Source organism: Neophocaena asiaeorientalis, unplaced genomic scaffold, assembly GCF_003031525.2.
Source record: "Neophocaena asiaeorientalis asiaeorientalis breed wild unplaced genomic scaffold, Neophocaena_asiaeorientalis_V1.1 scaffold572, whole genome shotgun sequence".
Classification (NCBI taxonomy): Eukaryota; Metazoa; Chordata; class Mammalia; order Artiodactyla; family Phocoenidae; genus Neophocaena; species Neophocaena asiaeorientalis.
The window spans coordinates 118,980-129,554 of record NW_020171764.1 but is presented as its reverse complement, the minus strand read 5'-3'; the positions used below and the strand labels follow the sequence as shown (position 1 = coordinate 129,554).

The window sequence follows — 10,575 nt, the reverse complement described above, 5'->3', positions numbered from 1 at the left end:
ACTGTAGATTTTTTTTTTTTTTTTTTCCGGTACGCGGGCCTTTCACTGTTGTGGCCTCTCCCGTTGCGGAGCACAGGCTCCGGACGCGCAGGCTCAGCGACCATGGCTCACAGGCCCAGCCGCTCTGCGGCACGTGGGATCCTCCCGGACCGGGGCACGAACCCGTGTCCCCCGCATCGGCAGGCGGACTCTCAACCACTGCGCCACCAGGGAAGCCCGACTGTAGATTTTTTTAAAGATGACTCTCCGTTTCTTGTTGGGCTTGCCATTTTCAAGTGCTTTAAGAAAGCATTCTTTACCGTATATCTCCATTCCTCCCCTTTGAGAGTAATTCTTCTCTCAAATTCCGTCATATTGAGGAAATAATCAGAAATTTGAGCAAAGATGATCTGCACAAGAATGTGCATCATGGTATTATGTGTAATAGCAAATAACTGGAATCAACCTAGGGACTGGTTAAATAAATTATGGTATAGTGCATCCATATAATGCCATACCATACAGCCACTCAATGTGATGCTAATACGTTTAATATCTTTACATACAATGTTAAATACATTTGTACTAATATACAAAGTATTCCTAATATAAAGTTAGGAGAAAAAGCATGGTGGGGAATTTAAACGTATAATACGAGTTCATCTGTATAAAAACATACGTTTTTGAAAAAAGTCATTTGAAATCTTTACTCAGCATATTTCTAGGCAGTGAGCTTATGGATAATGGCTTTCTTTTATATACTTTAAAAATATATGTATTTTCTGATCTTTCCACAGTGGGCCTGCACATCCCAGAGAACCTCTCGTATCTGTAGTGTTACACAAATCATAGAGATCTTATGCAATTACTTATATAATTGGGGGGTGGGGAGCAACAGACAAATGAAAAAAAGAAGATGAATGAAGGAGGTATCTTGTACTTTTGTAGAGATTTTTTTTAGAAGTCTGACTCATGTTCACTGTAAACTTGCTTGAATGCAGTTGCAGGGGTCTACAGGTGAGGCCTCCTTTTAGTGATGTTTCTGGTAAGTAGCTTTTTCTGGATGGGGCCTGTGACAGGCCCATAACTGTAATGAATCCTATACTTTTGCTCCCTTCAGTAAGTAGCCTGTGTCTGTTTTTTGCAGGCGGGGTGACTCGGATGACTGTTTCTCTTGTTGTCATAATGTTTGAACTAACTGGTGGCTTGGAATACATTGTGCCTCTGATGGCCGCAGCCATGACAAGCAAGTGGGTGGCAGATGCTCTTGGGCGGGAGGGCATCTATGATGCCCACATCCGTCTCAACGGATACCCCTTTCTTGAAGCCAAAGAAGAGTTTGCTCACAAGACCCTGGCAATGGATGTGATGAAACCCCGGAGAAATGATCCTTTGTTGACTGTCCTTACTCAGGACAGTATGACCGTGGAAGACGTAGAGACCATAATCAGTGAAACCACTTACAGTGGCTTCCCAGTTGTGGTGTCCCGGGAGTCCCAAAGACTTGTGGGTTTTGTCCTCCGAAGAGACCTCATTATTTCAATTGGTAAGGATTTCAGAAATGGGATAAGGGAATCCACTATGGAAATAAATAAATATGCATGAGGGGAAGGGAGGGATAAATTAGGAGTTTGGGATTAACAGGTACACACTACTATATATAAAATAGATAAACAGCAAGGCTACTGTATGGCTCAGGGAAGTATATTCAGTATCTTGTAATAACCTGTAATGGGAAAGAATCTGAAAAAGAATGTTTGTATATATCGATATATATATAATTATATGTATATATACATATATATATAAAACTGAATCACTTTGCTGTACACCTGAAACTAACACAGCATTGTAAATCAACTATACAATCAGTCAGTCAATCACTAAGCATGCATGCATGCGTGAAAAGGGGAAGGACAGAGTGGAGAGGGGACTGGTTAGGGGCTAGAAGCTTAGAAGTAGTCCTTCCTTTCTCAACCTTTTGTTTTCTACTTTTCAAATAGAAAATGCTCGAAAAAAACAGGATGGAGTTGTGAGCACTTCTGTCATTTATTTCACCGAGCATTCTCCTCCAGTGCCACCATACACCCCACCTACCCTCAAGCTTCGGAACATCCTGGATCTCAGCCCCTTCACTGTGACTGACCTTACACCCATGGAGATCGTGGTAGATATCTTCCGCAAGCTGGGACTGCGGCAGTGCCTGGTTACACACAATGGGTGAGAGCTCTTTGGTGAAGGCAATTTGGATTTGGGAGGAAAAGAGAATGTAGAGAGAGAAAGAAAGAAGAACCCAACTCACGTGAATATTTGTAGCATTTATAGACCTTTTTGAAGCTCTGAGATGAAGATGAATGTGTTTCTTTTTTTGTCATAATTAATAGAAAAGGAGTTTGGGGAAGATAGTGGGTTTGAGAGATGCGAACTGCTGGTTGCACATTATAAATAACTCAGTTCCTCCCCCACAAAGGAAACAACTATGTCCTCATGAACAGGCAGCGCTGAAATTATAATGGTATTAGGTAGTATGTGTATAGTATTTGGTGCTTACGATACCTTTGTTGTTATTATTTGAGGGTGAGAAAACCAAGTTCCAGTGAGGTTTAAAGATTTGCACAAGGACTCCCAGTTACTGTCTAGTAGTGGTAGCCTTTATTTATTTATTTATTTTGGTCTCGCCACACAGTTTGCGGGATCTCAGTTCCCGGACCAGGGATTGAACCCAGGCCACGCAATGGAAGCCCGGAATCCTAACCATTAGGCCACCAGGGAACTCCCTAAACACAAGTCTTCTGACTTCCAAGGCTAAGGCTCTTTCTTTCTGGGATAGTTCTTATCCAGTAAAGGAAGCCATGCTATTTTTATTGGAAAAGAAAGGAGGTTGAGGAGAAGGGTGCGTGTTTTTGTTTTTTTGTTGTTGTTGTTTTTGACCCTGGTATGTTAATCTAATGATTATATAAGAATTTCGCCCTCTACAGTTTCTGAATAGCGTAGCAGATGTCTTGCAGGATTGAGATCAGTAAGGGGACTTTTCCTAACTGATCCATTCAACCTTTACTGAATCTGTACTTCATGTAAGAAGGCATTCCACTAGATTCTGGGGAGAGGCAAAAAGCAATGAGACCCTTCTCTGCCCCCAAGGAGCATACAGTGTTTATAGGGAAGCTGAGAACACAGCAAATTGGACAAATGCTACGGAAGAGGTGTGCACAGAACATGCTGTTCCCAGGAGGAGGGCACAGTTATTACTGGCTCGTAGGATCGGGGAAGGTGTTCTGGAAGAGGGACATTTGAACTGGGTTGCAAAAGGTAAGATTTGTATATAGAGAGAAGAATATTTAAACCACAGGAAATAGCAGGATTTAAGACCTAGAGGAAGAAGTGCTTAGAGCATGCTTCGGGACCCATGCATTGTCCCATTTACCTGGTACATGTAATCTAGTCCTGTCATCGTTCTGTAAGTACAGATAGTATTCAAAGACAAAGATGAAAAGGACCACAAAAAGTGTCACCTTTGAGAATGTTATTTTAACTACAGATTAATTTTTGTCTTGTTTTATCTTTTAGGCGATTGCTTGGAATCATTACCAAAAAGGATGTGCTAAAGCATATAGCACAGATGGCGAACCAAGATCCTGATTCCATTCTCTTCAACTAGAATCACAGGGTTGTACTGGATATAAAACAGGAAGGACATTGCAGACCATGGATATATTTTATTAACTGGGTACCCAAAAAACATTTCCCACATTTGGATGGTGAAGTTATATTTGTGTGTTGTCTCTTTCCTACAAGTTAACCAGTTGCACTACATAATCTCTGGAAATTAATCTTCTCTTTAGGAGAAAATTCAGTTAGGCTTCTGTGATATTGCATTAGGAAGATTTCATGAAAGAGTAAACAAGATTGCTATGGTTTAATTCTTTTTCTTTCTTTTTCTAAAGATTTTTTAAATTTACAACATAAGTATTAGCCAATATGCAATCACTGAAAACTATGCAAGAAAAATTCCAACCGTCCTGACCTATAGCCTGCAGGAAGCTCATGAAAAAGTCACTTTTTTGGACTCTGTCATTGGTGGAAGATGAAGTGTAAACCAGGGACTTTGCTTTTCCAACCACAGAAAGGAAAGCCAGAAGGAAAATAGGAATGGTATTTTCCAGACTGTGAATTCAGTTCAAATGTTATCTTGTTCTTGTTACAATATTTAGCATTATTAGTTTATGTGTGTGTGTGTGTATGTTAATTTTAATACCTGATTATAAGACAATGCTGCTTTGGTTAATCTCCTCTAAATGAATGTAGAGAGGTTGACTTTTATAGCTTGCTTGTTCCTGGTACTCTTTTGAAGTGCACAAAAGATAAGTTATAGGATTTTCTCCTTGTCTGCAAAAAGGGTAATTTTCCAGATGGCCTTTGTTAGCTAGTAGACAAGGACTTTGCCACGAATTTGTTAGTAGCAAGGAATGATTTCTCCATCTTCCTTGAAACGAATGATTAGTAAAGTTCTAAGCAAAGTCGATGACCAGGACTTTCACATTTTTGTGAGGTCCCAACTCTTACCCAGATGCCACCTCCATGAGTGATGGTGCTTTTGGCTTCTGGAATATGTAAGAATAGTAAAGGGAACCAAGTCTAGACTGCATACTGGTAAACCAGGGAAGATCCCGAACTGTATCTGCGTTCTCATGCATTCCTTCATAACAACCACCAGTACTAAAATGACTGGGCACTCATGCCTCCTCCCAGTGTTAAGTACATATATATAACAGGCCAGTGTTGTCCCCGTGATCGTGAATTTAGGCTTGGGGTACTTTCAGGTATATTCAAGGCATTGGAACAGGATAGGCAGCTGTGACTCTCTTGAGGCTCCTTAGAATTCTAAATAAAATGCAGAACCTTCCTGAGACCCAGGGGTGTGGACAAGGCCTGGTGACACCAAAGGTGCTTGTATACAATTGAAAAGGTGCCTGTCTCAATTTCCTACCACCTTTACTACAGTAGAAAATATCACACTCTAGGGACACCTGGTGGAGTTACAGAGCCACCATCATCATTCCGACTACTGTTTCGTTTTCTACAGTTTTACCCACGTGCTGTTGCTCCCCCTCCATTCTCCCTTTCCCACGCCTCAGTCCTGAGTCCTGTCTTTGGGATTGAGTAGTGTGCCCGGTTAATCATTCCTGTTACAAAAAAATAACTCCCAGGGCTAGTTAAATTGTAAACCCAGCCTCTACAATCTTACAGCCCATGGACGAGAGGTGACGCACAACCATTTGCTTTGCTTTATAGCCCAGTAGCTCCATTTCCATGCTGACGCCCACAGCAGTGAGACTCAAATGCTAGGGGTGGGCGTTGAGCCTTTCCCATTTTACAAGTCTGTTCCCAGCGCTCCCCACCATGCTTCTAGCCTAGAATCAGCAGTCACTCGGCACAGCCTCTCCTCCCACTCCAGGCACCTCAGCGTACCTCATTTTAAAAGTTGTCTATCTCTGATTCTAGGATTTTTTACCCCTAGTTTCTTATCTTTCCAAAATCTGAAATTCTTTTATTGCCTAGAACTGGGGAGCCAAGGCTTATTTTGATTTTTATCTTTAAAATATCAAGGCAGTCACCAGAGTTTCTCCTTTTAAGTATATCACTCTAGCATTTTAATGAAAAAGACAAAAACCTCCCTAGGTTATATTATATTATAGTCACGACTCAGTAACTTCACGTCTTTTGTCCCTTCTGTACCACTGATTCCCTCACACGAGATGAGGCTATTTGCCTGACCACCGCGTCTGTTGTGCGCAAATCAAAGTTCTTAAGTGTGTACTTCTGGTTCACTGCCTGTCTTTTCTTATCAGCCGTCCAACTAAAGTCTGCAAAACAGGAAATGTTAGCATCTCTGGTATTTGGTGATGGTGAAAGGTTTGGTCGCATTTCATAGTACAGCAGTGATATGGAGAGTGTCTAAGTTTGCCTTTGTGTTTCTTCTAGGCTCTGTTTTTGATTTGAGACAGATGAGCCAGTGTTCAGGTGCTACTTCAGAGAATAAATTCAAGAAATCAGATAACACTGTGCCAAGGTATACTTTCTAGATACTAAGCACCGATTGGCCCTCCAGAGAATAATATCCCTTTGATACCTCACTCCTGATAAATCTCATTCATTAACCTCAGCTTCTCAGGAATCCTTGTAACTCGTATGCTAGAAGTAGCTGTAGTGTATGGTATCCATTATATGTCCAGTCCGATGGTTTGGCTCCAAGTTTGGCTAATTGTGGTGGAGCTCTCTGCTAGACTGCTAGCTCAGCACCTTAACCCTCAGAGTTTCTTGTCTTGAGGCAAAGGAAAATGTTCTTTCTGCCATTGCCAATTCAGCAGTTGGACATACTTAAACCAACAAAGCTGATATAGGGGGGGGTCTGTCAGTAGTCTCAAATGGCCACATACCTCAATGGCAAAAGACTGGATAATCTGTGATTTAAAAATTAGTATGAGCCGAGACCAGTCGATTCTGGTAATAAGAAAGAAGGTTTCCCGACACACGGAAAGGATTTACAAAAGAATGCCAATAAGTGCTTCGAGAGAGTTAGGGCTTTCCAAGGCAAAATATCTGGTAGGCATCCAGGCCACGAAAGGAATGAGAGTCTATGGATTTGTAAAAGTCTAACTGCTATATTTTGTATCTTCAGATCTGTGATGTAAAGAATTAAAGAAGCCGAAATAGTTAAGGCATGATTAGTTACGCCACTGGCAGAAGCAGGGGACTGAACAAGCAAAATAATGGCCACTTTTAAGATCACTTCTATTTGGATGTACGTTCAGACACTCCCCCTCTTTTCTGGCTCTGGTGTCCTTCAGGCTCAGCCCAGCTGTGGAGTAGAGGTGGTATAATCCACAGAGCAGATATCCTCTGGTGGATAATCTGACATTGATGGTACTTTGGATTTGCCAGCTGGCAGAGCAGTCGATTAATTTGCTGATGGAGCTGCAAAGCAGTTCCGTTCTTTTGGCCCCAGAGGCTGAATCTGAACCCTTTACAGGAAGAGCAGAGAAGAAGCATAAATGTCTCTAGCAAGTCTTCAGTTGTGCTTGAACACAAGAATGATAAAGTAATGGGGACTTTGTGTGGTCTAAGGCTGTGAAGTAATTCTTAGCTATGAATTTATGAACCCATTCAGGTGTCGGGGGAGCAAATGTGTTTTTTAAAACAGCGTGCAAGAGAGTCGATCAGGGAATGTAATCACTGCTGTATGTTTTAAGTATTTGGATCACCTGTCCCGGTTGGATCCTGACCTTGATTTGTTTAGTTAGGTGATGAGTAGGAAGGTGTACTTGTTACCCCACAGTGTCTTTTGGTTTTGTTTTTTAATAAATCACAAGGAGTGCAGTTTTTGAAGTTGAGTTTTTAATAAATGATAGTGAAGACAGTTGAAAATTTGACATGACCAGTGTGTTTTATATTGCCAGAGTACTTACTGATGACTGACCACATTGTATTGTGAGGAATCGGTTTACTTTCACTGGATCAGAGCCAAACACAGGCCACTCATCTGTTCAGAGAAAGCAGGAGAGCATCTTTCATGGTGGTGCATAGAGTATTGAGCTCTTAAAAACTCTGAGAAAAAATGAGGAGTTCTGAAAGTAAAGGGGAGGTGAAATATTGAGTCCTTAAAAAAAAGGTGTCTGAATATGTGGTCTGAACTTCAGTGTCCGACGACCTTGGTTTTTTTTTAACCACCTCTGGGATAACCTGGATTCCCTTTGGAGAGCGAATGGAAAGTTATGGCAGTGGAAAAAGCCTAGTAAGCAAGTATACGAGTTCTTGTAAGATGGTGGGAGGAAGGCCATTCCATGCCCCAAGCCAAACGCCCCGACATTTATAAACTGCTTGATCATGTGCCTCAAGGAGAGAAAAAATTAGTAGTCTCCCAAAGACCAGTCTTTCCAAGCAACCAAGAGGCTCAAAGCAGCATTTGGTGGAGGCAGTCTACTTTTGTGGAGAGGGCTGACCCAAGACCAGACCCTCTTGCGGAGGAGGGCAGCATCTACTGCCATTGCCTGAGTGATAAGCTTTAGGTAGCTTATCTTGAATTCTGATAGCAAAATATTTTTAAAATCTATATTGTTAGCCTCCCTGGTATATACTTATTGTAGATTAAAAAGAAAAAGGTGAGGCTTTCTCAGAGCTCAGGGAGCTGTGTAAATTTGACCCGTCGTAACCACTGAGCTGTGCTCAGCCTCGATTTTTGTTGCTTGCCCCAAGGGGAAGAGTTCCTGGACTAGTAGGTGTTAGCAACTTCAAGTTACTCCCTAAATGTTTGCTGGTCACAGTCTCATTTCTAAACATCTGCATCTCGGCAAAGTTTTGAAGTGACGTAGGGAGCAAAATCGGTTTTTCCACCTTGTAGTCTGATTTTGCCAAATCACCCAAGAAAGAAAGAAGGTCTATAATGTGCGGAGTTTGCGTTTCTTGGATGGGACCTATCAGGTCATCCAGCCCAATCCCGCAGTCTTAAATTCCTACCTCTAAGTTCCTGCCAAAGGGTCTTCAGCCTCTGGGTGCACACTCATTGAATGAATGCCTTGCCTAAAGTTTGGCCTTTTAAGGGGAAGAAAGTGTGTGATGGTATAAAAATACGAGGGTTTAAATAAATGATCTCTGCCTCTCCTCCTCTTTCCTCCCCACCCCTGTCTCTCCTCACCCCAATACCCTGAATTCAAAAAATGTTCTCAGTTACTCTAAGTGTATTGTTTTGAATGTGGACCTTGGGGAGGGAGAGGATCATTCTGAGAGTAGAGAATGGAAGATACTTCTGAGTTGATGGGACCAGTGGGGCTTTGCTCCACTGTAGGGGCTAAAGCCAATGGTATCTGTTGGCAGTGTCCAGGGCTTTAGCATCTTAATGCAGACATGTGAAGTATTCATTGCTAAACCTTGTTATCATCTACTAGTCCAAATCTGTTGAAAGGCAGAGGCGGTCTAGGGTTTGATGAGTGAAATGCCACCTGGCAGAATGGAGATAAGGGAATGGCCCGAGATGGTTTTGTCAGGGTAGGAATGTTTAGCCTCATTATCTTATTGAGTGTACCTCAAGTATATGGTCCTTCAAGAGTGTTCCTTTTCCCTCCTCCATTTCACTTTATCCCTTCTCTCTCTTTCCCATTGTCCCGCCTTTTTAGCACTCAGATTTTAATAAATATTTACTTTTTATTATATATTTGGTCCCTTGGGACTATGTAATGATTAAGAATTAATTTCATTCTAGGTAAAAAAATGATGTTGTTTAATATTTTGTTCTTTTAAACTGTCTTTTGAAGCTATGCTGCTAACCAGGTACAGGCCAGAAAGGAGTTGGGCTTGACGGACAGCACCCTGGTCATGTCACCTAAGGATGCCATTGATGTAATGATGGTGACTCTTCTTCATTTGACCAAGGCCAGCCTCCTGCTCTTACCTCTGTCCATTCATTTCTGGCTGTGGGAAAAATACCACCTGTCAGGTGAGCCAGTGAGGCCAGGAGGATCAGAGGGGCCGGTTCCAGCCCATGGACCACTATATGAATGTCTCTGTAATAAGCTCATTTGTAGGGCCGGCTCCAACTGCAGTAGCCAAAGAAAACCTGTCTGACTCGACATTTTAGTTCCTGAGAGTTGGTAAAAGTTCAACCGAAGCTAAGGTATAGACATTAGCAGTAGCTAGGCGTCCAGAAACCAGAGTCAACTAAAGCTAATAGAGTTTCCACAGGAAACTTGGTGCTGAGCTGTTCAGAGCAGTTATTTATCTGAGTGTTGCCAACCCTTTAGTCATGCTTTCTTAGCTTTATTCTAACTTTTAGAGACATTGGTCCCTGTTCATAGGCACAGCCTGTACCAAAGCTGTGGCTCACTGCACAGTTCATTCTGCTCCCTGGTCAAGCATAGGAACATAGTCTAAAAAGGATGATGTGGGCTGGGGAGTTAGGAGACCTGGTTTCTATTCCCTATGCTTCTACTAACCAGCCTCGAGATCTTAACCGCTCTGTGCCTCAGTGTTCCCATCTGCAAAATGGGGATAGTGTTAATTGCCCTACCTACCTCACAGGGTTGTTGTGAGGATAAACTGAGACAATGAAAGGAAAGTACTTTGACAAGTAAGTGCTATGCAAATTGCAAGAAAAGGAAACAATCACGTTAAAGGCAATGGAATGGACTTTGGCAGAAAGGTTAATGGGATTGTCCAGCCCTTTCTCTGTGTGGCTTAAACCCAGGTCGCCATTGCTTTATACATTTTTCACTTAGCACAGATTTGTAATTATGCATGTAATAAAGCACAGCCTTATCCACCTTGGTGTCTGGTGTGTTTCTGAAGACTCTCAATTTTGTAGCTATTGATTTCTGATCATAAAAGCTCGGTGTGGAGGTTGGGGAAGGGTAGTGTAAAAGGTACCTGCAAATTCCTGCTAGAAGGCTCACTTCTTAAGATGATTTATTAAAGACTTAATTAGTTTTACAGATCGAGTAATACTTTTTACCATAAGGAGACAAATGAGGAGCACCTTGTATTTTCTGAGAGATTCCAGATACCTCATTCATTATGGCTACTTAAATGTTCCTGTCTCATACATTG

The 10,575-nt window shown here is 41.9% G+C and overlaps 1 protein-coding gene across 6 annotated transcripts in view; it reads left to right on the top strand.

Moving 5' to 3' along the window:
- The window catches only part of CLCN5 (Cl-/H+ antiporter 5), a 150,422-nt gene extending 140,130 nt beyond the window's left edge, over positions 1 to 10,292 (top strand). For all 6 annotated transcript variants that reach the window (XM_024767860.1, XM_024765657.1, XM_024766412.1 and 3 more), the window contains 3 exons: positions 1,127 to 1,525; positions 1,983 to 2,199; positions 3,547 to 10,292. In XM_024767860.1, the coding sequence (XP_024623628.1) occupies positions 1,127 to 1,525; positions 1,983 to 2,199; positions 3,547 to 3,637 (707 nt within the window). In that variant the 3' untranslated portion in view covers positions 3,638 to 10,292. The remainder of the gene's footprint in view (positions 1 to 1,126; positions 1,526 to 1,982; positions 2,200 to 3,546) is intronic.
- The last annotated feature ends 283 nt before the right edge of the window (positions 10,293 to 10,575 follow it).